The sequence below is a fragment of the Vidua chalybeata genome, chromosome 16 (genome assembly GCF_026979565.1).
Source record: "Vidua chalybeata isolate OUT-0048 chromosome 16, bVidCha1 merged haplotype, whole genome shotgun sequence".
Taxonomy (NCBI): Eukaryota; Metazoa; Chordata; class Aves; order Passeriformes; family Viduidae; genus Vidua; species Vidua chalybeata.
This window is the reverse complement of record NC_071545.1, coordinates 7,779,223-7,806,274: the sequence shown is the minus strand read 5'-3', so window position 1 is coordinate 7,806,274 and position 27,052 is coordinate 7,779,223. Positions and strand designations below refer to the sequence as shown.

The 27,052-nt window shown below is 42.0% G+C and overlaps 2 protein-coding genes across 8 annotated transcripts in view; one reads left to right on the top strand and one right to left on the bottom strand.

Moving 5' to 3' along the window:
* LOC128795983 (nodal modulator 1) lies at nucleotides 1–26,865 on the bottom strand. 2 transcript variants are annotated; one of them, XM_053957175.1, is made up of 31 exons: nucleotides 26,842–26,865; nucleotides 23,801–23,890; nucleotides 22,452–22,497; nucleotides 21,916–22,016; nucleotides 21,686–21,792; nucleotides 21,421–21,493; nucleotides 20,759–20,911; nucleotides 19,929–20,066; nucleotides 19,311–19,400; nucleotides 18,608–18,713; nucleotides 18,048–18,198; nucleotides 16,780–16,957; nucleotides 16,405–16,546; nucleotides 15,502–15,633; nucleotides 14,594–14,730; nucleotides 14,228–14,315; nucleotides 13,743–13,806; nucleotides 12,875–12,970; nucleotides 10,599–10,808; nucleotides 10,235–10,317; nucleotides 9,087–9,246; nucleotides 8,842–8,968; nucleotides 8,102–8,215; nucleotides 7,325–7,452; nucleotides 6,579–6,720; nucleotides 5,675–5,758; nucleotides 4,658–4,768; nucleotides 3,217–3,318; nucleotides 2,879–2,998; nucleotides 2,228–2,320; nucleotides 1–1,469 (listed from the first exon to the last, which is right to left on the bottom strand). In XM_053957175.1, exons 1-31 carry the CDS (start codon nucleotides 26,863–26,865, stop codon nucleotides 1,338–1,340), a joined length of 3,522 nt encoding a protein of 1,173 aa, XP_053813150.1. In that variant the 3' UTR covers nucleotides 1–1,337. The 2 variants fall into 2 exon arrangements, with proteins under 2 accessions (XP_053813150.1, XP_053813149.1); XM_053957174.1 differs by lacking the exon at nucleotides 26,842–26,865 and adding an exon at nucleotides 24,155–24,309.
* Nucleotides 25,009–27,052, top strand: part of ABCC6 (ATP binding cassette subfamily C member 6) — a 28,851-nt gene continuing 26,807 nt past the window's right edge. For all 6 annotated transcript variants that reach the window (XR_008433682.1, XM_053957170.1, XM_053957169.1 and 3 more), the window contains exons 1-4: nucleotides 25,009–25,090; nucleotides 25,565–25,741; nucleotides 26,088–26,213; nucleotides 26,822–26,959. Coding sequence is in view for 5 of the 6 variants with exons in the window: in XM_053957170.1 (XP_053813145.1) it covers nucleotides 25,037–25,090; nucleotides 25,565–25,741; nucleotides 26,088–26,213; nucleotides 26,822–26,959 (495 nt within the window). In the remaining variant the exon portion in view is untranslated. The remainder of the gene's footprint in view (nucleotides 25,091–25,564; nucleotides 25,742–26,087; nucleotides 26,214–26,821; nucleotides 26,960–27,052) is intronic.

Here is a 27,052-nt window from a genome sequence, read left to right as displayed (position 1 = left end):
TCATCACCAAATGAAGTTTTAATTATTTAAGCCCAAACTCTTACAAAGTGCAAAAAAGAACAGAGTAAAACCTTCAGCATCCAAATTTCTAAGAATGGCAGGGTTTGTAAGCTTAAACATTTAAATGTAAGGGGACTTTTATTTCAAGTACTGTAAAAGAGAAACATTGCCACTTACTGGCAGTACCAATGTCTTTGCAATATTTGTAAGCATTTCTGTGCATCTTCAAATGCTCTGTTAACCTTTATAGTGTTTGTCAATAAAAAGCCCCATTAACATTTAAACTGTGTATGTCCAACTACCTACTTCAAGCAGGAATCAAAAGAGAAGCTGTAAGGAACAGGTTATTTATTACAGACTACATTACTGGGACTGTACACATTGGAGATTTGAAAAACAAAAACCCTCACATTCCTTAGAGTTAAAAAGCCCAAAAGGTAAAAATAAAAAAAAAAAAAAAAAAAAAAAAATCAATCATTACTTGGGAAAAAGGCTGAGCATGGCCTGAGCAGGAGATGTGACCACCATGGGTGAATGGTAACACAGAGAACACAGTACACACAGTACAGCTTTGGAAACAGTGCAGCTTTGGCAAGAGTAGTGCAGCCAGCTGGAGCCACCTCAGGAATACTGGAGGTCTAAAGAGATTGCAGTGGACAGGAAACTAAAACTGGAACACTGCTTTTGCAGTAGTAACATCAGAACTTACCTGATATTAACAACTAACCTTACTTGACATCAAGAATTTGTCTTCATTGGGCAAAAACTTAATCAAAGATAACATAAACACTGGACAAGAACTGAAATCAGACAGACTCTTCAATCAAGCTGCTGAGTTGGAAGTGACAATGACATAATTCATCAGTCCAGCTATGTCCCCTAAAATTCTGTTTCAAGCAACACTGATTTAGTAGAATCCCTGTGTGCTGCTTCTGTAAAGTGAGTATTTCAAAAACTAAGGAAAAATAATTCCAGAATCCAGAGACTGAAATTGAAATAAAGTATTATCTATTACCACTGCTTTTATAAATCATCAATAAGGACAGCATGACCTGTTCCAATGAAAAGAAAAAAAAAAAAAGGTATTAACTGTCTTCAAGTATGAGATGCACTCACAGTGACAGCAGAGGCATTCATTTAATCACTTTACAACAGGGAAATCTATAGACTCCATAGAAAATTTACAACCAAAATGGAGCTAATGTGACAAATGGTGCTTATGTAGCAAAACCAGAAAATGTCAAGTCTGCAAATTCAACAAAAATGTGCTTTAGTGGCTTTGCCTCCTCAGGCTCCAGTTTGACCGAGCACCACTTCACCCAGTCCTTCCTTTCAGCTCACGTCCGTCTCGTCTTCTGTTTCTTCGTTTGTCTCTTTGCATCCTCTGAGCCCCCAGTGTCAGAGCCTGCCTGCCCAAGAGCACGGACCCCTTGCAGCCGAGCTGTCAGCTGCAGCAGTAAGGGAATCAGCTGGGAAAAAAAAAAGGGAAGCAAGTTGTGGTTACAATGGTATGTAAGGTCTGAATGGTATGGTTCTCCAGACATGTAGCCCCTACCAGACTCTATTGCATCAATGGCACATCTACAAAGACATCAGAATATGGCAGCAAATCTTGGGGAGGAATCAAACCAAACTTCTGGGAATTTCAGATAATCAAAATCTAAAGTAATTGTTTGAGAGGAAATCAAACTGAACAGACAAATTTAATTTCTCTTTTTGGTAAAACAGAAATCCAGTCATATCAGAAAAGACTAGAAGAGCACAGCTTGATAACGAAGACAGGGGGCTTGTATAGCAGGTATTTATATTCCTCTTGAGAGCTTTTGAACTAGGGAGGTATAAAGCTAAAGAGACCAGACCTGAAGACTTGCAAGACTTTTTCCAGTCTGATAGTGCCTGAAGCCAATAAAACAATTATTTTCATTCCTATTATCACTGAGTCTAGTTATCTGAATTTTAATGATGCTGTATTGTTTTTTTTTTTTCTCAGAGCAATCAAATGAGAAACCAAAATTCAGCCACAGCACAGGAACTCACCTTCACACCAAGCTTTTTTAAAGGAAGATAATTGTCCAAAAACATGGCTACATTGTGGCTTTTCTAATATCACATAAGGGGACTGTGACTGCACCTCTCTCTGGATAACAAACCCTCACTGAGCATAGTGCAACATATCTATTGACAGGACAGTAATACTTGGGCAGGAGCAGAAGCATCCCTGACCCACCTTGTCGTGGTTGTAACCAGCCAGCAGCAGGAGCAGCGTCAGCGGTAACGCGATGTAAGACCCTTGGGCAATGTCTTGCTCAGGCAGCTTTCTCTGGAAACAGTGCAGATCATGGATTTTATTTTAACAGTTGACTGTGAAATCCCTCAGCTCTAAGAAACATCAGCAATAGGATCACAAAGCACAACCAGCCCTTTTCATCTGACTTCCTTCCAAATGCTGTTCTAGGATTTACTTTACTTTCCACTTCAAAGCCACCCTCTGGATCAGCCACTCATGTATTACCCCTTCCTGAGGTGTGCTGCTTTGTAAAGCCAATTCATGGATGATCAGTCTCCACTGACAGTCAGCCTGGTGTGCTTTGGTTTACCTGTCCTATGCTGCCCACACCTCTGTGACCCCACAATAGCAGCCATGCCAGCACAGAACCTTTCAGGCACATCTGCACCCTTCATTTCCTACTGCTGTTTCATGTCTTCCTCCTGTTCCACTGGCAACTGAACACACAGCAAATCTAAATTAATGCCACTCATAAACCTCTTTATATTTACACTAATAGAAAGCTGTCCAAGAGCACAAAATACATGCAGGTTACAACACCAAATACTGCTCCCAAGGTGGACATTGGAACATGAAAATATTAGTACTTACAGTGGGACTGAAGACCAGTGTAATGTGTTTGTGATATCCAATGGCAGTGAAAGAAACTTGAGGCAGGGTGTAGTCATACTGTGATTTGGACAATGTAGAATCCAGGAGCACCACGTAATTCTGTGGGTAAAAAATACACTCAGGCTACAGCATCGGGAGCAGTCTGAGACAAAATCACTTTTAAAGGCAAAGGTCAGTTAAACAGGCTTCAAATCTTCCAAGACACTGGTTAGTGCAGCATGAATACAGCTCTGCAGGCACACCACAAATTACACTTCAGTGTCCTTAGGGAAAAAAAAATTAAGTGATCTAAGCTAATTTTCCAGCAATATTCTTACCTCTCCATCTCGGAGTAGTGGTGGGAAATGAAAAAACAGAGATAGGCCTAAGTTGACTGTATGAATTGGGTTGTCAAGATTTTCACTTTTGTACAGCTTCACCTGTAAGTGAAGGAAGAAGCACAAACAAGGCATTTGCAAGCCTGCACCACAATAGATATTTCAGACATCCCACATTTTCAGGGACAAAAGCATTTCAAAATTCATCATGTGTTTTTATAAACAGAAAGTTGTCGAGTAAGAACACCTGGAAAGGTTCTAATCTGGGATGTGAAAAGTCACAAAAGAGTCTTTTTATAGAACTTGAAAAAATTTAGGAACGGCTGCTGTCTGACATTTTCACATAGCTGGTGTATGAAAAGCAGCCTGTGCTGTGGATCACAAAACTGCTCTCACTTGTGTCTGCAACCAGTCTTAGCAGAGCTTTCAGAGAAAAGAATGTCTGCATTGGAGGCCAGGGTGATGACATGCACCCATCAACAGCTCACATGCAGTACATGCAACACAAGACCACACCTAATATGAAGACGACACAGGCTTGGATAACTTCCAATAATCAAATTTTAACATCAATTCCTATTGGCTTAGGCTGAACTGCAAGGGTTTAAATTTCCCCAGGAAGATGGGACACAAGCTCAGGTGCTCTTTGGTAAGGTGACACATTTTCCCTTCACACCTGCTCTGAGTGTTGCATCCTTTGGATGTCTCCCAAAAAACCCAACAGCTTAGCAATGAGATCTTGGCAAGTGAGATGCATAGCAAACTAGTGTGAAAGAAATCCAAGCACTGCATTTATATTGGTAGGTAACATTTTATGGAGCTTTTAAACCTGAGAAATGATACTGTAACTCCTACCCCACTAACACCTCTTGCAGAGACTTCCAGCATTTGCACCCTAAGCCAAAGGGATCAGAGGTGTTAGCAAGCTTTTTCAGATCACAGTACAGTGTTCTGAATTTTGAAAATTTCAGCTTTCCTATTTGTCTCATACTGTCTATTATAATGTACTTTTAAATTCACATGTCTCATGGTATCACTGCATTCACATAGCATCAGGTTTTGACATACAGGTCAAAATTTTCAGGTGTTTCAGGAATTAATGCAGTTCTCTGATACAAAGTACTCATTTCACCCTTGCTGTTTTGATGCCCCTACAGACGAAGCATCCCTAATCAGGGAAGTATATCCCAAAATGTACAGGCCAACCAGAGAAGGTATTTATTAAACATATTCCCATGAAAAATGGAAATGTTAAAGCAAAACATCAGGAACACTGCAATCTTCATTCTATCTGGAATTCAAATTCACCTTCATTAAACTATTAGTTCTAATTTGAATTAAATGTGTGCTCTGGCTACTGAACTCCAGTGACCCTGCAAAAAAAAATCATTGCGAAAGCAGTACCAAATACACTTGACAAAGATGAAAGGCTTGAACTTACACATAATGTGGAGAGATATTCAGAAGCTGTAATTACATTTCCACTTAAATCAAATTGATTAATTTGCCGGAACGCTATAATATTAACGTCATCAATGTCACTGTTCCCAACCTGCAACAGAAAACACACTCAGGTTTCTACCAACAGAGGAACAGTTAACAAAGGACAGCAACACAACTGTTAACACAACACAAACATTGCTGATCATTTTAAATAAAAGTGGATTTTGTTCTATAATAACCACACGGAAGTTCAAAAGCTTTCTCACTTCAAGTCCCTGTTCTCCACAGTGCACAGCTTGCAATTGCAGACTTGGGCATTATCAGCATGAGACTCATGACATTAAGCTAAACTAAAAATGGAAGTCTCAAAAGCACAAACTATACTAGAAAAGGTTGAGGTACATCCATAGGACTGCCTGATCTCAGAACACTGGTCTCAGTATTTTGTACTTGTGCTGAGAGATGCAGAGAGATGTTTATACAGTTGATTAATGTGGAATATTTAAGAAGATTACACCAGTTTTCAATGCAAAGTTATTACTACATTTTATAAAGATAAAAGTGCTAGTCCAACTTACAATTTCACTTACATCAAGACTGCATGATTTGGACCCAATAAAACATAACAATATCTCTCTGTCCATAACTAAATACAACTGTAGGACAATATGACAATTTATAACATCCTCAAGCTACCTAGCACTGCTTTGTTCCACATCATAAAGAAATGTTGAAAGGTGTTCCATACATTTATTCTCTTGTTTCTGGATAAAGAGCTTTCATGACTGTGAAAAGAATCCTTTTCACTTGTTTACTGTTTGGGCTTTATCTCACTTCAGTTTTGAGCTATGGTGCTGACACACAATATGGGGCCTGCTTTTAGGGAGCTAACTTGCTGAAAAGCACTTGTCTAAACAGAATGCCTTCACTACATTGCTGCTGACAGAACAGACAGAATGCCTAGACAGACCCATTTCATATTTAAGTGGTGCTACAAAAAAAGAGAAAAAATTACCTCAATTGCCCGATGCTGTGGTAAAGCTCTTTCAATGTGATCATTGCCTTCAGCTTTGAGTTGGACATGATACACACAGCCAGGCTGAAAGCAACATTCAGATGATAAATCCCAACACTGAATAATACATATTTTAATTTTAGAGAGCAGTAAAGAGAATTTTCTAACACTCCATTTAAGGTACACCACTCAAACAGATTTAACTCTATGCAGTTGAAGTTTTCCTTAATCAAACAGAAAATTCAGCTCAATAACACTATTAGGAGTGTTTAGTGTCAGAAAATAAGGAAAGGTTATATAGAACTTTCATTAGTTTGTTGCATCACAGTGCTAAAAGAAATCATCTGCTGTGATGAAGGAAAACACAGGATTAAAACCTGATCAAACATTGCCTTGTACTTCAGGAAATTGTTGATTCCTTCCATAATGGTGCCATAAATTCAGCTTCCCCACTCCCTGAAGAACAGCTTACTTCACATACATGCTGTGCAACCAACATCACACACACACCCAATATCCTGCTAAAAATAGGCTGCTGGTATCTTCTCACAGGAGAAACTAAACACTTCCCCAAATTCTTTTGCCTATGAAAATTCCCTGCTGGTCACCCAAGCACCGACCAGGGGATTGTCTCCTGCCACACCAACTGCTCAGTGCTTGTGGACACCAGCACAGTATGCTGCCAGCAAGTTCACAGACTTACACCACAAACTTCTCTTTTCCTCTTTTCTCAGGCTCAGTGTTCACTACTTGATTGTGTTTCTACACACAAAGAGACTCAAGGGAGTCTGAGTTAGCAAACATGATGGGAAAACAGAAACCAGTGGCTACTGAACAGGACCCATTTCACTGCTCCATTGTCACACTGACAGACAAGGAAATGACAGAGCCTCCTACTCCTTACCCGAAGGCCACGGAGCCTGAATTTGCCCTCTTCATCAGTTATTGTGTCCTCTCCATAGATGCTGCAATCCTCCTGTCCCACAGCTTCCACTGAGACTCCCTGCTCAGGCTCTCCATTTAAAGAGGAAACTGTGCCATAACAGCTGGAGGTGTAAAGAGAACAGTTGCTACAGATATGCAGATGCTCTTTAAATGCACATTTTAAAGATATTTTAGTGTTATAACTGATGGAAAAAGTACTTAATGTATTTACCATAGCAGGAAGAAGAAAAGGGGTATTTATAATGTGTGTGCAAAACAGTTTAAATCATCAGAATTTGCTGCAGTTCAGAACACAACTTTAAGAATACAAGTTTCGTAGACTCCATCAACAGCAGTTCTTTCTTACCCCTGAGGGTAAGGAAAGCAAGGATCCTGAAGTCAGATATCTGAATTGGTCTACCATACCTAGAACAGTCCTCTCCTCTCCCACTGGAGGCAGCACAAACCACTTCCAGTGCCACTGAGACAGTGCTTTCATAGCCATTGTTCTTCCTCTAGCTCTGCCATTTGGGCTTAGCTATATATCCACAACCACGAAAAAAGGCCAAAAAAAGTACTTATAACACAACATAATTAAGTTAAACTGAGACTTGAAAAGTCTCCTCCAAACCTGCAAGAACAGAGGTGTGCTGGGAGGAAAGACATTTGGCACAACACATCCTGATACAGCCCATAGCATTTTCTATGGATTCCAGCTCCACTGACCTGTAAGCTGTTCTGTAACCAGTTATCTGGATTTTGAGATTTTGTCCTTCCTGCACTTCAATCATTTGTGATGATGGTTCAAAGCGAAATTCTTTCATCATGGGTTTAAAGTAATATTGCCCTGGGCTCTGCAAAGAGGCACAAAACAAGCTGTTTACTCATAGTGATGCAAAAACTCACCAACTCCAAACAAATATGCTTTGCAAGAGCTCTCTCAAGAGCTGAAGTCCTCTGTTCCAACCACAGGTTAAACCTGTCACAAAATGTGAGCAGTGAAAAACAGGGAGCACATTGGACAATAAACTGATGGAATTCCACCTGGTGACAAAGTGTTAAGAGAGAAAGGAAACTAAAGCCCTAAAACCTTACCACAAGACCTCAAGGACAGGAAAGTGACCACAAAAGAAGGATGTCTGCAAAGAAACTATTCAAGCATGTCTACACACATATAGATCAATGATGTAATTAGATTTCCTTCCCCCTAAAGACTCTCCAATGATTACCAACAAATTGGCTTGTTTCGTGTTTACAGACTGCAAATTAGTAACTGAGATCAATCAACGCCATCTACGACCTGTTGGGGAGAAACCTCTTGCCATGTTAGATTTCACCTCTTTCACTTGCTACGATTTTAAGTGCTGTTTATTCTCAGGGACCTGCATCTCTCATTGCAGGTTAGGGTTTCAAAGGACACCTGCCACTCAGAGAGCCTCTTTGGGAGGGAAACGTAACAGAGCCCCTCACACAGGCACGCTCTGAAGAATCATTTCAACTTACCAGATTGGAAAATGTCAGCATGCCATCATCCTGTGTGAGGAGGTTGGACCGAAACACCCCTCCACTGAGAGACAAGAGAACTCCAGCAAGAGCCTGGTCATCCTCTGATTTGATCTGTTTTTGAAAAAACAGTAATTTTAAGTGTAAGTGAGGGCTTCTTTATGGAGAAGGGTTCAGTTGAAAAACCCCTTGCAGAGTGCACAGGTGGGCTGGCTCTGAACACTCAGCTGTGAGCAGAACTAACCACATCTGTACTGCCCCTCCTGCCAGACCACAGGGCTGCAGAACCCTCTGCTCCCAAGCCCTGGGCAATCACAGCCCATGGCACACCATGTGCCACTACAGCAGCCATTCTCTACCACTCCATAGAACACACAGGGAGGCCAGAACAAAGCACCCCAAACACTGGAACCAAGCACTAGCTGGACCAGACTACACCTACACTTTGAGGGACAAAGCTCATTAAAACAGAGTGGTCCAACTCTACAAAAGCAAGTAAAGCCATTCTTTTGGACTCTATAAACCTTGCTGAGTATCTTCTGCATGGCAAGTCATGGTCTACAACTGAGCTCATCCACTGAGATTTGCTTCCTCATGACAAAAATTATTATCCAAATAATAATAAATTATCCCAAAATCCCACACCCATTTGTCTTTGGAAGACATGGATTAACCTGTTGCCTGTCCAGCTCCAACTGCACACACTATTCATTTAGAACCCCAAATGTTCAGAACATTACCTCAAATGTCACCCCAGCAAGAGCAAAAGCTTTGAAGTCTCCAACTGCTCCTTCTACAGCAGTCAAAACAAAACCTTCCTTCTGAGCAGTGATTGTGTATTCCAAGTCACTGTGGAGTGGCCCAACACTTCAAATAAAAGGAGAACAGAACTTGTTTCAGAAAGAACACTTGGATATCACATTGTCAAGTAACCACTGCTTTTTAACTAAAGAATCCAAAGGTTCAAAACCAATCTGCTCATTACCTGTAAGTGCCTTTGTCATCAGTGAAAACCGTGATAAGTGCAGAAGTTGCTCCCTTCTCACTAATGACAATCTCAACACCTTCCAATTCAGGATGAATTCGCCCTTCCAGAAATAAGCCCGCTTTTCCATGAATCTCTATCAGCTTCCCAGGACAACTCTCTTGGTCATTGTGAAGGGGATTTAAGACAAAGAAAAAGGTCAAAAATACACTTGACACTCTGGCTTACAACAGGAGTTTAACTACTTCCAAAGTGATCAGCAGGCGGCCTTTTATCTTAGAACAAGAGATCAATCCACACAATTTCATGGCCTCTCAACACATCTTACAACATCTGAACAGTACCAAAATGAGTAACTACATTTCAAAGCTATAAGCATATCCCCAAAAAACCCTACAGATTTCTGAAGTGGTTGGAGGTCTCTTACATACACTGCAGCCACATGGAAACAATGGCAATGAAACTCCCTTCTAGGCAGATTACACTGAGCTTTGGCCACATTTGAGTTCAAATTCAGCTTAGTATATATCATGTTCAATGACATTAAGCAAAATTTTATTTCCCTCCCTCAAATGCATTTAGAACATGCAAACAGAGTCACATGAAAAGAGGCACTTAACATTTCCTTGTGATTTCAAACAAAATATATTAACTTAAGAACCTGAGGACAAGATGGACACTGACCTAACAAGCAGCATCAATAACTGATGATAAGCCTGACAATTTTGAAGTTTATCTTTTTTTTTTTGGTGAATATTTTTATTACTGTAATCTAGGAAAAAAAAAAAACTTTAAGAAAAACTCGAATTTAGTAACAAATTCAAAATAGAAACCTTGTTTTTGCACAACTCTTTTTCTAGGTGACAGTACTATGACCAATTCTGAGAATCTGGTGTAGTACCCAGAAACCCAGCCTTCCTCTTGTGCTAGGTGGTTTTTCAGCACTTGGAAGAATTCTGCTGATGAAAACTCTACTTGCATCCTCTATCAAATAACTTCCAAATTCCATAATTAAATTGGCCCAAAGAAATAGCTGCAACTGAAACTTCCCTAACATTATCTTTCAAGTTATTAATATGTTTATCTACACAGATACACTTCAACTATAAAAACCCAATCCTTTCAAACAACAAATTATTCATATTTACCTCCACTAACAACTGCTTCCACATAAGGTGGGTAGAAGAGCAGCTCTTTTGATGATGGTGTAACAGTAATTTTCTCTCCAGACCTGTAAAACACAAATAAGATATAATTAAAAGAAAATCAAATTAGCAGCTCTCATGTAGAGCAAAGTGCAAGAATGAATCTAAATACTCCAAGAAAAAAGTAACAACAACTTAAGCAAAATTCTTACTATGTGCTACTAAGTTTTCTTGTAGTTCAGAGTCACCAAAGGCACCCAGCCAGCAGCTCTGTCCTACCTGGAGTTGTATCACTGTTCTGTTTGACAGAAACACCACACAACAGTACAAAGAATACAGCTTGTCCATTACTGGAGCTTGGTATTACCTTGCCCAGTATGAAAATTCATATAAGAATGGTCCTTGGAGCTCCTCCACCATTTCTTGCACTGGTGGCTTTGTTCCTTCCTCCTCCTGACCCTTCTTTTCTCTCTCCTGCCGGCGGCTCTCGATTTCTGCCAGCTGCTGCTCCCGACGGAGCTCCTGAACAGACTTCAGGGGCCCCAAAACTAAGGCAGGTTCACTGTCAATGGATGACCTGAAAATATGGAGAAAAAACAAAATCATCTCCTTTCCTACAGAGACAAAAGCTTGTATCTGTTAATTACTGCCTTTACACCACCACAGACAAGTCTCAGGATATTTTTTAAACCCATACCTATTTAACTGCCCTTTTTATTCTGGTAAGAGCACAGGAGTGGTAAATGTTTAGGCAAAAGGATCAGTTTGCAAGAGTACCTTTAACAAAGACCTGAACTGAAGAGAAAGGCTGGAATGTCAAACCTGAGACCAAGCTTAATACAGAAAGTACAAAATAAATAAGAAGACTGCTAAGCTTGCTTTTTTTTTCAGAAGTAGGAACTTTTGTCTCAGAACCTTACCTCTCAGGAGCAGAGAATACAAGGAGAAATAACTTCTATCACACATAAATACTTCCAAGAGCCAGAAATTCCCAGGAAGAGCTCTGAGTTCTCACCTATCTGCCCTATTCATTTGAACTACCCAGCTATCTTGTCACTGTCCACTGAATAGACTGCTACATAAATTCAACCAAGTTCTTAGAATTAGCTCAGAACAATGCACTTTATTTCACTCTCCCTGATCTTGCATCCTCTCTTTTCTAGCATTTTCTTCTAGACTCCAATCATCCTTTGTATCTTATCATCTATCTCTTCTCCAACAGTCTGAATTCTCAGCGAGGACTGCACTGAAATTATCACAATCGCTTTTCCTACAGCCATTTTAGATTACCAGGATAATTCTGTCTCCTGCTTCAGTGTTCACCTATATTCTAGTCTGTCTTTTTAAGAGACACAGTCACTATTGCTCTATCACACTAGGTTTCATTAAGGCTTTATATTCTTTCTCGGCAGTCCAGACACAATACAGAAACATGTAATTTTTTTTTTTTTGTCTGAAAGCCTATTAAAAATTTGTACAGGCACACACAGTCTCAAGATACTCATAATACATTACTACAGTATTATTTTTAAAACATACCAAGCCATTATCAAGAACTGATGAGAATCAGCTTTGCTTTTGGTTGAGGTTGGGGTTTTTTGTTAACTGAAAGTTAAGGGGTCACACCCATGGATCTGGTACACAGACTTGTAAAAACACATGGTTTGCTTTTTAACCCAGAGTTGTTCCCTTTATATTGATGGCACTTCACAAATTGGACTTCAGCTGAAAACCTTGAGGCAGGATTGATCAGAGACACCTGTGGCAACTAAGCTGCCTTCAAAGCACTAGCCAATAATCTCCAAAAACCCAACAAGCTGAGAAGGTGGGTACAATATTCACCTCCTCACTAAATTGTTTTTAAAATCCCAATGGCTCTCTGCTGTCTCAGTGTCTCTTTTCCAGCTGCTGGAGTTGCCCAGCAGTTGCAGTGATAGGGTCATTAATCTTGGAGAACTCGAGGCAATGCTCTGCAGGTAATGCTCTCTGAAAAGATGTTTTCTGCACTCAAAAAAGTTTGAGAGGCCATAGTCTAGAACAAGTAGACACCAGCAGAGTATCAATAAAACACTCATCATTATCAAACACTTTCAGGCAGATTTGGCACCTCATACAATTAAAGCTGTTCACAAATCAGTGCTCCCTAGTGAGCTGTCTGTTCAGCTGAACATAAACTGGTGCATTAGTGTGCAATCACTCTGCATGTTTTTCCTTTTATAACCCTCCTCACACCAGTTACAATGCTCTAAAGCAGCAGATTCTCATTGTGAGGAAAGAAAAAAGGGAAAAATTATATGCCAGTGTCTTAAAGAGCTCAGACCTATGCTAAAACAATACCCTCTGAATTCTGAAACATCAGTTCATTGAAGTATATAAAAACTCAGAAAATCATTCCTTTTTACCAAGTCACAAAAGTAGAGAGGGGCAACTTCAAATGATGAGAAAATGCTCAAAATGAGGCTGGATTTATCTCTCTCCTAAGAACTCAAAGCACATCTTAGCATTAAAAACCTCTTGCAGCCTAGGCTAGGATGCCATCCCCTTAGAAAGTAGCCACTGCAGCACTAAAACTGGAGTAAAGCTTTATAAGAGAAATGTCTTTTTCCTCCACCTTTTATAGCCCCACGATTTCTTTGTCCTTACTTAATGGTAACAGTCACATCCATCAGTTTATCAGTTACAATTGTGCCAAGGACATGGTGGCGAACTGCAGTGAGTGTCAGGATACTGGGAGAGGACCTGCAAATCAAAGGAACAAAGACATGAATTCAAGGTCCCTTTCCCAAATAAACAAATCTTATTTAGCAGGGCCTGTGCTCTCACCCCTGAGATTGAAATGCTTTATAAAAGATAACACAGAAATTACACAACAAAATTGTAGTGCTGGGATGGTCATCTTTTGGAAAGGGAGCATTCCCTAACTCGAGCCCCAAAGCAATTCCATCCTTTGTGCCTTCTGCTTCCTCTCAAGCTAAAGTTGATTTGATTGATTTCATATGTCAAAGTGTCATTAAACTCTAGACCATAATCTATAAATAACTAATTAAACTGGACTAACCAAAGAAGATCAGCACTGCTTACTTGCAATAAGGGTGAACATTTATTCAGCTTGCAAAAAAATGGGGTGAGCAGAATCCCACCACCAGAGAGTCATGGCACCAGTGACATGCAATAGTGGCAAGGGCCTCTTAGCAATCTTACTATCCTGTCTTTTGCCTTTCAGCTCTCGGAAGTGACCAACAGTTTTCACTGAAATAACTCTTCTCTGTTACAAGGCAAACCCAACATTAAACAGACAGAAAGCTGACAAAAATACCCATCTAAAGTAACTAAAGCATCTTTAAACCCTATCATTGGTTGATTTTTATTATTTCTAAGATAGGAAGGGCAGGAGAACACATGTGATAGACCTTGGTAGAGCTTCCCTGTCCTGCTGAAAGCAAGCAGGAGAAGGAAGTTTTATGGAGAATCACGCTGGTAGGTGTAAGGTGAGGAACAGTCACACTCTTACGTGTCATAGGTGTAATACTCGTGTTCAAACTGGTGGCAGGAGCGTGGGGTCACCTCATACACACCTACAAACAGCAAGGCAAAGAATGACCACTGAAAAAGTCAACTTTTAGAGCACAGGTATAGAAATAACTACAAAATTTGACTGCCTTTCAGTATCTGACTGCCTTTCACACAGACACCTAAAGTGTCTGACAAACAGAACCCATATGAATGAGATTATTTCAACAACCTTTATTCATCAAAGATGAAATACTTCCATCACCAAGAAAAAAAATAGTAACATTTTATTTCTGGAATCTAGATTTGGTGAAGGACTAAATAGCAGAAGAAATGGAGAAATCTATGAACTTGGAACAGATAATTTATATACAGATGTAATTAAAACAATGCCTTTCAGAAACCACAACAAATTTTTTTTGTTCCCAGCAGTATTAGCTAACTGGTTATTTTTCATTTTTTAAACTAATATTTTAAAGCTGTTACCTGGCTTTGAAAGACAGAATCTATTAACTCCTTTGGACAGGTTATAAACACCAACATTCTCTGGTCCATTTCCATCCTGATAAAATTCCTGTGAAGCCACAGCATAATTCATTATTAGCAGCTACCAAACAACAAAATGAAAACAGTATCTGCCAAAAGATACATCAATGCCATCTCTTTTGCAACACCTAACATCACAAGACCATTTTACCAAAGTTAAAAGACAAATCTTAAAGCACACTAAACATCAATGTTCCCAAGCTCTGTGACCTTCCAGAGACAGGAGAAAGCCTTGATTCCAAGCATAATCCAGCCTGGCCTCACAAGGTCATTAAAAACATACAGGAATATTTGTTTCCTACGTACCAGTGTGATTGCATGAGAAAGAGAACACCTCAGCATATATCCAGTCTGCCTGAATTCTACTCCTGACACATCTTCCTCCAAGACTTCCAGTTCCAAAGACTTATTCTTCCAGCACCAGTCTTCATGTACAATGCTTACTAGAATACAGACCACACAAAGCATTTCAGTAATGCAAAACTGAGTAAATAAGGGCAGGGTTTGTGATATGAGAAGTGTGTGTCTCTCTAGCTTCCCTGACAATAATCTGCAAAGATAAATACACGACAATGCCTAGAGTAACAGACCTAGCTCTCAGCACTGCAGCATCACCGGGATCCCAACACATCTATCAGGAAAGCTGTGCTATGAAAAGGAATAATGAAGCCTGGCCACCCTGGAAGGCTCCTCAATGGGCACTACTATTGTGACAGGCAAAGCAGCCTAGAGGACATCACAACCTAACCCCAATTGAACCTGGCAGAAAGAGGTTCCCACTCCTGTACAAAGAGCACAATCTATATACTCCGTCTACACCTTTCCCTGGAAAACAACTTATTTCCACAGGCCAAGGCAGGCTGGCCAAAATACATATTGTTCTTAGGAGCAGCACTCTGGGAGCAGAACTAGAGAATTAGTGTGTCCTTGTTCTTCAGCTTGGGACGAGCTAGTTCATGATAAAGCCCACTTCCCCCACACCAGCCACGCAGTCCCTAAAACTCAGGGGAGCAGTAACCTTTGGGCTGACACAGGGTTAAACATCCAACATTAAGAAAACCTGAGGCACTGTTGTAAGGTATTTTTCCAGATTCTCTCAAGTTTCACAACTGTGCTGGGCATGCTGCAAAAGGTATCCATGATAACAGAAGTGCTCAGATTAGGTCACAAATTGAGCTACCAAGGTGCCCCCCAAGCAGCTCCCCTGCTCCTACCTTTGTACTTGCCCGGGAGCACGCCCTCGAAGGTGAAGGGCACCGAGTCCCTGCTCCCGGCCAGCTGCAGGCTGCGCTTCTCCCCCTGGCGGCTCACGGCCTGCAGCGTCACCAGCAGGTCACCGCACGCGTCTGGGAGGGAACACAGCATGTGAGGCTGCACCCCAAACCCACAGCCACACCTCGGGTACTGACACTGAAATGCTTACTCCCTCCCAGCAGAGGATGTTTTCAGTTAAACTTGATTTTGGGACTGTTAATCATATTCTTTTATCTAATGGCAAGAAAAAAACCTGAGATCAACATTAAATCCCTGGGTTCACCTCACTCTGCAGAGACTTAAGAGCCAAGTAAACACCTGAGAGGCAGAACACGAAGTGCAGGGAGGATTCAGAGAGGAAAAAGGAAGGGTAAAAATCAGGCTCCAATCATCACCTGCTAAAAGCAGTGGGTAATCAGGGAAAATAGCAGGAGAGAGGAACTTTAGACTAAAATAAAGAACAAAAGCTTATGAAAGAGAACAGAGGTTGAAAGCTTCTGCCAACAGCTTGAGCATCTACCCTACAGTTTTTACATGCACTGCTCTTTCCCCTTTTTTTTTTTTGTAAACTTCTTTTTCACCTCCAGTATTTCTCTGATTGATGTACAGTAGCAGTCAGGACCATTTCCTTCCAGAACCCACCCATCTTCTGAGGAAGGAAGGCTTGCTTATCCCTAGCAAGTATTAAAAGGAGGTACATAACTTTACTCCAAACTTTGTTAAGGTACCTTACTAGGCCACAATGTCTCCCAATTTACTTACCTGCTGATGGGACTAACTACAGTGTCTTGATGCCAACAACACTCACATGCAGTGCTGAAGTTCTCCATTCCATTGCCATTTCACTTTCACAATAGACTTACCTAAACAAGAGATCTTCCCTGAGACAGATGCCAAAAACTGAGAGAAGGTCACATCCATCACTGGTCTGTCAGTAACAGTGACAGGGAACATTTTGGGTTTCAAAGCCAACCCTGCTCTGGTCTCAGCCTCTGGAATAATTACCTGTAGACAGGTAATGAGAGGTATATGAATCAAGGCATCATCACCTTTCAGACACCAGTCCAGAAACACCCACTCTGCTGACTTCAATGCATTTATCAGAAATTAGAAAATGGAAATCTACTGTAAATCCCAGGCAAAGCAAAACCAGCCTCTCCAACATGCTTTCCAAAATTTCAAAATCTTCTAAAACACCATGAGAGTCCTACAATGAAGAAATGAAAGCTCATTCTTACCTGAACATTGTATGTACCCGATTTTGCCTTGAAACAAAATGCTCCATGAGAGTCAGTTTCTGTTGTAACCGGTGATGCTTTGTCTTTGTCTTCAGGTATCATGGTTACCTTGTATTTACTGATCTGTTTGACTGTGTCAGGGAATCGAGTAACTGAGATGTGGCCACACACACTGAACCTGTTAAATAAAAGCCAGTCATCAGAACAACTATCTTGATTTGACAAAGATCATAAAAAAACACTCGCTTTAGAACTTCCTCAAAAAGTAAACCTCACTAGGTTGAGGTAATAACATCTGAATTGGAAAGGATTTCTCCTGAAAGAGGGATTTGCAAGCAACTTGCTTCACTCTTCCCTGCCACCAACCCAATCACTTCAAGCCTTTTTTCTTTTTTTGCTTTTTTGTGCTAAGCAGGCAACGGATTTCTCCCCTCAGGTTTTAAATAGTTTCAAAGGTTTTGTGTCAAAAACTTTAAATATGATAGGTAATCCACTGGAACACATCCTTGGTCCTTGTGAAAGCACAAGACAAGACAAAAAATTAGAAGGTGGTAAGTTTTGTTTATTGCCTTTAACAGCACAACATATCTAGTTACTGAATAAACTGTACCCCATCATTTAGCAGTGCACAGGGTTTTTTCTAATTGGCTGGCTATGCCTGTACAAGCTGACTGCTATTTGACTCAGTAAATTCCAAGTTTTCACTTCTCCAGAACACTGCCACTATTTCCTTCTCTGAAGTCCTGGACACAGAATTACAACTCTCTCATCTTTCTCAGCTCATGCTGTATCTCCCACCACTGCACAGCCTTAGACTCACAGTCAAGGCATCAAACAAGAATAAAGAGAATTCAGGTAAGGCAACAAAGACCTTGAGAGTGAGCAGTAAAATGCAGAGGTTTGTTACAACACTGCACCAGACAGCTGTGTGACTCCAGATACCCTCCTTCTGTGCAAGAGTGAAGTGGCAGAAAGCTTCTCTATTGCTTTCTTGGCTTACATACCATTCTAAAATTCTTAATTTACCCATGCCTTAGTGTCTTCTTGCAAGGGAGAGCTTATTAAGAGGATGCTCTAAAGCTGAACTATTATTGAGCAAAATGCTGTGCACAAAACAAGCACTCATGCTGCTCTATTTACCTTTAATTTCTTCAGCAACATTTAGCTCCTGACAACACAAGTCTGGGCATGGCATGGTAAAGGATCACCCGTTTTCACAGCCTCATCCACACATCAAATTGCATTTTCATCCTGACACCAGTCCTTACCCTGTTGCAATGATGTTTGCCAGCTGAGGTGTATTTGGTGCAATCTTCACAGTAATAGTATCAAAAAACAGGTGTTCTTTCCTGGCATGAATTGTGTATGTACCTGTTGTTATGTTCTCAAGGCGGAAAGAGCCATCAGCTTTTGTTTTCACTGTAACAAATAACAAGAGTTAAAAAACAGAGCATATGTTAACCTTATGTATCAACAGATCCAGGATGTGCACTGCTTTAGGCCATTTTAAATTCATATTACGCAACAAATAGTTGTATGCTTTTTTACTAAATGAACCTTCATTTCTGTATTTCAAAGTACAATCTGGCATATGGTTGAAAGGAATTAAGACATTTTCAACTGCCAAACAAATGAACATTTAATGCTCTCATCTAAACCAGACACTGCAAAATTCATCCACTACATGAAATCCACTTTAACATTTCAAATAAATTACAACAAAAGCAGTGTATTATCCTGAAGGGTTAATTCCACATCATAGACTAGTCCTATACTTGAGTTTCATAAAGGCTTTCCTGTAGCAAGAAAGATCAAGAGCACTGCATACCTTTAATCTGATTGTTCAGAGTCACAGTGGCATCAGCAACTCCTTCTCCTTCAGGACCATTCAACACCCTGCCTGTGACAGAGAAACCCATCACATGGAAAACAGGCTGAAATGGGAAAAAATTAACATCATTCTTTACTCAGGAAATGCAAACACACCTACAGCAATCAACGCCGTTTTCTCCCCATTCACATATAAAGGAAACTTATTTACAGCTCTAGGAAAAAAATGTACCAGGATAATCACTGTGAAAGTACAAACTGATCTCCAGGCATACTGTTCCACTAAGCACAAAACACACATTCTCAATTTATCTGCACTGCTACAGCTCACAGTCACAGATCATAATGCCATTACACAAGGCACTCTGCAAACCAGAAAAACCTATAGGCCCTGCTCCACAGATGTGACAATCTCAACAAGGAAATGTAGGCAACCTGGAAGACTACTGCCTGTTTGCAACATGGACATGAAAGTGAACACAGCAGACAGATTTGCCCTATTTTGTTTCTTCCTAGTAAAAGGACCAAAATATAGAAACACAGCACAGTACGAGAAACTGTCTTCTACCTGCTGTGCATAAACAAGTGCTTTCAACTTCTTACAAAGAAGTATTCCCAAATACAGCTATTTTCTGCTAAAATCAGTTAGGCTTTTACAGGAATTAATGGCATAAAAGGACTGTTCCCTCTGCAGGCCTTACCTCGATCTGTAAACTGTCATGTTCTACAAGGAAGTCCAACCTAGATGGAGCAACATCAAAGGTGATTCTCTCTCCCCTGTAGAATGGTATCTGAAAGAAGACACATGGCTTTGACTCCTAAGCTGTGATGACAGAATGGTTTTCCTCTACCATTTTCCATGTTCTTACCAATATCAGACACCTCTACCAAGGGTCAAATGAGCTGCAAACCTCCTGGAAAAAATTACTCAGAGGCATGGAGACAAAAATATGGGCAATATTTCAAGACTGATGGAAACCATGAAATTATCAGAAAAGATGGAAAAGTAACCCCCTAGTCAGAATACAGCATACTTGGATGTGCAAGAGCTTACAGATAGGAGGCTCTAGGATTGCTAGAAGGATTAAAGGAATGAGAGAAGCCTGAATCCTGTTTGTAGAGCACAGACTGAGAATACAGGACCATCACTCCAGGCAGGGCACAGAGAACATGCTCCCATGACATCCAGATTTAAGAAAGAGAATGGGAAAAAAAGGAAACAGCTTAAAGGAGAGGAAGTGGCAATAGCACACTCTGGTTTAGAAAATGAAAGTTAACAACCCACTCAATAGACAAGCAATTAATTTCTAGTCACTTACCACAGTGTATTTCCCACTTGGCAGAGAAAGAAAGCTGAAAGATCCATCTTCTTTTGATACAACATTGCACAAATAGGATAAAGACTCATCTCTTGACTGGAACCCATCCACAGGAGAAATACTGCAGCCCACCACATCCTGTAGTAATAAATGCAATACAACATTTTGTCTCAAAGAAGAACACAGAAAGTAATTGGGAGGTGGGGAAGAGGGATACGGGAAGGTTCAAAATACTCAACTGTGAATGGCTGATGGGAAGTATAAAACTATTTTAGAGGCAAAGTTTGATGACATGACTTAAAATTCATGTATAGGTAAAACAGGAAAAAACAGCAAACAATCAACTTTATGGTAACAAGGACAGAACACTGGGAACTTCAACATCCTCAAAACTGTATCTTAAACCAGTGTCTTAACTGACTTCAGTTCTGTGGACAGGGTTAACATTGCAGAACAGAGCTCAGCTCTACATGACCAAATGTTTCACACTCATTTCTTAATGCACTTGTAAGGTGGCAGTAGAAGCTGTGAACTTTGTCTTCCCATCAAAAGGGCAAAGAGTAATAAAGATGTCATGCTGAAGACAAATTACAGCTACTGTACAATGAATTATGAAATAATTCCATGGAAGTTACATTGGATTGCAAGGGCCTTGTTGGGGAAAAAGAAAAAGAAATCACACAAAAGAACCAAACACAAAAATACAGTTTACAGGATTGTACAAGCCAGTGAAGAACAGATGAGTATCAGGGCAATATGAATCTAGAAACTATTTGGTTCTTCTTATTTATAGCCATACTCATATTGAAAAGGTACTGATCAACCATTACCTCTTTAGAGACTGAGGAAGAGAAAAGGAGAAACATGACCCCTTTCATGGGTTCTCCATCACTCCTCACAGACCCAGAGACGTTGTAGCCTGCAACAATCAGGGGGCTGGCAGCATAAGCATTGGAACTTGTCACCCTCACCACTGTCTTCGACTGAAATAAAGAAACAAACATCAAAAGCAGGCATCAATCTCATTTACAGCCCCTAAAGAACAATCAGAGACTGCACAATCAACAACAGCAACAGAAGCCAAAGCAGCAGAACTCAGAGGGTCTCCAGGCTACTCAAGACACTAAGACAATAAAGCAAAGATACTTTCTAAAACATTGTTTTTCCTGCTTCACTGATTTAGGAAATGGTCAGGATATCAAAGCTCCTCAAAAAAGCAGTCTGGGAGAAGAACTTAAGCTACAATATTCTTGCAAAGTGTACAGGATCAGAAGATGGAAAGCAAAAGCTCATTTGCCACTCCTTCCCTGGTTGGCTTTACCATCTCCAAACTGGGTCTGTACAAGGCAGTTTCTTGACTACCTGAATTAGATGTAGAAAAACTGCAGTAACCCTGTTCACCCACAAAGCCCCTTCCTCACACTAACTGATGCAGACAAGGTCTAGCAGATCCATCCTAACTGGGCAAACCAGAACTTCTGTAGGTTCTAACCTCTTTCAACATCCAGGTAGGATGCGATGCAAAGATTTCATATTCGCCAGGAAGCACTTTAAAGAAAGCAAACCTGCAAGACAAGAAAGGGATTAGGTCTCTTCAGAAACAGCCACAAACATCTGTTCACAGAAAAACAATTCAGATTCTATTTACATATTAGAAAAAATACTTCAGAACTCTTACAGGCCCAGTCAGTATGGCAGAATTGAAAGGATCTTGTGTAAATGAACAGATGAATTAAGTATGCACCACCCACACTCACTTTCCTCCAGGCTGTGTAATAGTTGCTTGTATGTTTATGTCACTGCCAGCATTTCTCAGTACAACCTGAACTCCAGCAGGACCTAATGTCTGACCTTTGCTGAGAACCTGTCAAAATAAAAAGAAACAGAAGTATAAATGAATGAAAATAATGTGTAGAGCTGAATTTGAATGCTTTTATGAAGGTTGAATTAGCATAAGGTGGAATAAATATAGATAAAGGAGTCTAACCTTTCCGTTCACAGAAAATCCTGTGAACACAAAGTTAATATCTCCTCCCTTTGTGCAAATGTCATTAATGCCATCCACATGGATGTCTACACTGGTTGGTTCTGGAAGAGAAGAACCATGAAACAGCATGATAGTTAGTGAGAGAGCAACCACAAAGAAACTCTGCTTCAGCTTTACACAATTGCCACAGAAATGTATTCATTCAAGCATGGCAAGCGTTGCTCTGGATGCCTTTCTTCAGCAAAGGTAAAGCACCCCCAAATCCTGATTCTGAAAATCCTCTTTCCCTCCTCCCACTGCAGCCATTTTTGTCAAAAGCCCACATTCTTTCAAATCAGTTCAAGGGTTACTTTGTCAGTGTCTACCACCCAGCTTCACTTCCCCCTGGTACAGTAAGTACATGTCAGTTATTAAACCATGCACTATAGTTTATAGGTTTGGAAAAGTACTCCATTTTCCCTGCCAGCTGCAAGTTAGAGATAAGTCCCACAGTGCAGACACAGTGTCCTATTGTAAGAAGACACACAACCACTTACCAAAACTCCACCCTAGGGGAGGCTCAATTTTAAGAATGAAATCCCCCTAAAAAATAAAAAGCAAGAACTGTCTTTATTGATCTAAATTTAGCTAACAGATGAGAAAGAATGTCATAACACAAGCATCATGCTGCAGAGAGGAACACAAGACTCGAGTGTACCAATATCCACCATTCTCCTTTCCTCCTGCTCATGACTGTCTGTTCAAAGCAGCAGCCATATCTAGCCAGACAGGCTGGGATGCTGGGCTCACATCCAGCCAAGAGCAGAAATTAAGTATCACCATGTTTATCCTGCTTCCAGCACAAACCTGGCTCACAGTCAAGCAGCTCAGTGCTAGAAAGTGTTCAAATCTACCTCCACCTGCCCCAACAGATGGGCTCTAAATCAGCCTTTGGTATTTCCACTGGGTCGTACTCAACTGTTCTGCACAAACATGGGATAAGAAAATTCCAATCCTTTTAAAAGCTCTGATCCAAAAGGGTATTGATCAATATAGAGATCCTCTTTGTATCAGAGAGCACCACATGTGTTCTGCCACATATATCCTGAAGTTCATCCCTGGAAAGGCTCAAAGGCCTAAGAATGAAATCACCAGAGTCAGAAAGTATGTTACATTCTTAGATTGGGAAGGGAAGAAATTATTTGGTGGCTGGACTAGGTGACCTTTAAAGGTGCCTTCCAACCCAAACCATTTTGTGTTTCTACTTCTGAACCCTAAGTTAACTAGCTCCTTAAAAGAGCAAAACATCTTGACAATCTAAGAGTAGCTTGCATTTAATTTAATTTGAATGTAAACACCTTTCCAGTCTAAGTAGACATCAAATTACTCACACATTCTGAGTTTCCTGGATCATTATTTCCTTAAAACATTTTTAATATGTGCAATTAACCATTCAGGTTATTTTCAATTCAGTCATACCAAAACACTTTCTCATATACATTTATTTCTACAGGTAAAAAAATCTGAAAGCTTTATCTGTACTCTGTAGGAGCCTGTACTTTTGTGCAGTATTTGTACAGCTACAGCACACAGCTGCTGGCAGGAATTCAGGCTCCCAATGCTGCAGTCATTCCAATAAACAGCAAAAAAGCAACACTGCAGCCACAGCTTTTCTCTTCATAATTAGCACTGTTTTTCTCTTCATAATCATAATTAGCACTGGGAAATGAAGTCGTTGCTTTACAAAAAGAAACAGTTACAACTTTGATCCAAACCAAACTAAGTGATGTCCTGATTCAAATGTTTCATGGGGAGTGTTGCTCTGAGATTTAGTGTTGCTCAGATCGAGGTGGAGGCAGCTGCTGCCTCCAGCACAGAGGGGACAGCGCAGGTATTTGTGTCTTACCTTGTCATAGAGGGGAATCATGAAATACCCATTGTTCGGAGCACAGTCTGTCTGGTATTTCAGAGTACCATGTTTTGTATATAACTTAATCTAAAAGAAACAAACAAAACAGACACAAAGCTATTTTTTTTAAAAGGCGAGGAGCGCTAGAACCAGGCACTTTCTAAGCCAGTGCTGTAACACAGCAGCAGCAGCAGCCGTGCCAGGGGGCAGCAGGACACGGTTTATGGCAAGCAGGCTGCAGAGTGCCAGGGTGAAGAGCCGCAGCTCCACCGCCACCTGTGACCGCGGCCCGGGCGGCAGCGCTCGGCACGCCCGGCAGGCAGCCGGGGCCGGCGGGGCGGCGGCGCCCACCTCGATCAGGGAGTAGTTGATCTCCACGTCGGACTTGACGAAGCCGCCGCAGCCCACGACGATGTCCTCGGAGCCCCGCGCCAGGGCGCAGCACAGCGCGCAGAGCAGCGCGGCCGCCGCCCGGGGCCGCATCCCCTCACCGCCGCCACTGCCCGCAGCCAGCGCTGCCGGAAGGGCCGGGCCGGGCCGGGCCGGGCCGCGACAGCGCCTCCTGCCGGCCCGGAGGGCTCCGGGCGCTGCCCGGGGACGCCCGGCTGGACTCGCCCGGCGCGGCCTCATGGCCCGGCCCGGCCCCGATCGCGGCCCGGCCCCATTTCGGTGATGCCTCCAACCGGGATTATCCGTCCCCAGCTGCCCCTTGGCACCCTCTGTAGGCGTAGCTGGTGCCAGGTCACTTCGACAAAATAAATTCTTTTCAATAAAAGAAAATTAATAAAAGAGAAAAGAAAATAAAAGAAATTCTTTTCAATAAAGAAAAGAATTTTGTGCTTCAAGCACTGCGTAAAGTTATATGTCGTTTATATAAATATGCATCAGGTAGGTGGAGAATAAGTCTTAGATGGGCGTGTTCATGTAAATTTTACTGTATTAAATATTGTTGTTACCCCCTTGGCGTGCCGAATTTGTGGAAAGAATAAACATCATCCTTTCTAAAATACACTCTGTGTCTGTGCTTAGAGAGCTCCTACAATCGGCAATCGCGGGGCTCTGCCGCGGAGCGCGCTGCTGCCGCTGCTGCCGCTGCCGCCGCGGCCGGACTTTGGCCGCAGCGGGACGGGGCCGGACGGGGCTCTGAGCGGTCTCTCCCGCCTGGCGGGACCGGAGCTCTGCCCAGCCAGGAAACGCCGCCGGGCACCGGCCGAGAGTCCGGGCAGAGTGCCCATGGGTGCGAGCACTGCGCTGTGCGGACCCCGGGACGGCCCCGCCGTGCCCCGGGTGAGTGAGCGGCGAGGGGAGGAGGGGTGGAGGGATGGAGGGAAGGAGGGATGGAGGGATGAGGCCGCGGCACCGGGCGGCCCCCGAGCCCCGCGGGCCGGAGCGCGGCTGCGGCGCTGAGGGGAGGCGGCCGACACTCCGCCATGAGGGCAGCCGCGCGTCCGCCAGCGGCGGCTGTGGCGCGGACTTTGCCTCCCCGGGCCGGTGCTCGCCCGAACGCCGAACGGACCGCTCAGCTACAGTAAATGTCATGAGCTGCGAGTGAGGGCGCAGCCCGGACCCACTACAGAGATACCTTTAAAAGGGCTCTAGCGAGTCCATCAGTCCGGACTCGCGTGGATTTCCCTCCCCAAGGCTGATAAACTCCCGTAATAGTTTGCGAGGCGTTATCTCCTTCCTCTTTCCGTCATGGGATTCCTGTTCCCAGCCTTGCCCTGCCTCATGTCCCTCACTCCTGCATTGTTTTTGTTTCAGGACTGGAACCAGACATGGCATACAAACATCCCAGGACTGACCTGGTGCTTCGAGAGCTCCATCACTGCCTGGATCCCTTGTGCCTATCTTTGGATCTGTTCTCCTTTCTACTACTGGTACCTTCGACACAGAAACAAAGGCTACATCAGGGTGTCCCACATCTTCAAAGCCAAAATGGTAAGGGTAAAGCACAGGGTTTGCTCCTAAAATTATCTCAACTTTGATGCAGAGCTTAATTTTCCTAAATTATTAATTCTTTCCTGGTGATCCATCTTTGAGAGTTTTTTTTATATTTACTGGCTCAGGTCAGTATAAATCAAGCAAAGTTTTAGGAAGATATGTCATAGTATCTTCTCCCCTGTATTCCCATTTGATTCCCAGACACTTCCCATAACATTCTCTGTCCCAGACTTGATCTTCCACCCCTCCAGTCTTATTGCCCAGGCAGCTTGGATAAGTCAGTTTGGTAGATTGTCCCAGCATTTCAGTTCATTCCAGTGTGTGTTTTCTGTCTCTGCTCCAGGTCCTTGGATTTATCCTGGTAATACTGTGTTTTTCTAATGTCTTCTTCATGGTGTGGGAGAAAAGCCAAGGAATCCCACGGACCCCAGCATTCTTCATTAGCCCTGCTGTGGTGGGAATCACAACGGTAATTCCTCCCTTGTTTGTCTGCACATGGCCTAGGACAGAGCTTGTCTTTCCCATGGTTCTCGCTGTCTCTGAGCACAAGTTTGGCTGATGGGAAGGAGACAGCTGGGGATGCACTTTGTGCCTCTCTGCTGTGTGACACATCAGGGGGTTGGAGTTGGGGCAGACCCTGTGGGCAGAGCACACCTGGCAGGAGCTGAGGTTTCAGTAGGGTTTAGGAAGAGGTCTCACAACAATGAGACAAGATTTCATTTCTCATAACCACAGTATGTGATTTAACATGGTTTAGAGTGAAATGTGATTTCTGTTCAATAAATAAGTGCCTATTCTCCCCTTCTGTCATTGCATCTTCATAGCCTCAGTCCTTCCAGCCTGTTGGCCCAATTGTAATTTTATTACTTGCCTTCTCTGTAGACATTTTTGAGTGCAAAACTGCACACAAAGCTTTTCAGTGTTAGCCTCTTAGGAATAGTACTGCAACTCTGAACATCTTGAAATGTTTGGTCAAGAAGCTAACTGATTTTTCTCTACTGTAGTCATTAATTTGATAACAATGTTTGGCATTCCATTACCAGGTATTTATTTGGACAAATTTGTACTTCCTCACAGGTCCTTGCCTTGTTCCTTACCCAAGCAGAAAGAATGATGGGCATCCAGTCTTCAGGGGTCCTATTGATTTACTGGCTGCTCTCATTTGTGGCTGCACTTGTGATGTTTAGTTCCAAAATTCAGCATGCCCTGGAAAGAGTAAGTGAGATCACATACCTTTAATGTGCAGACTACAGAGTCTCTAAACAACAGGGCTGGTTTTGTCTCATTGACTGCAAGGGGGAGAATCAA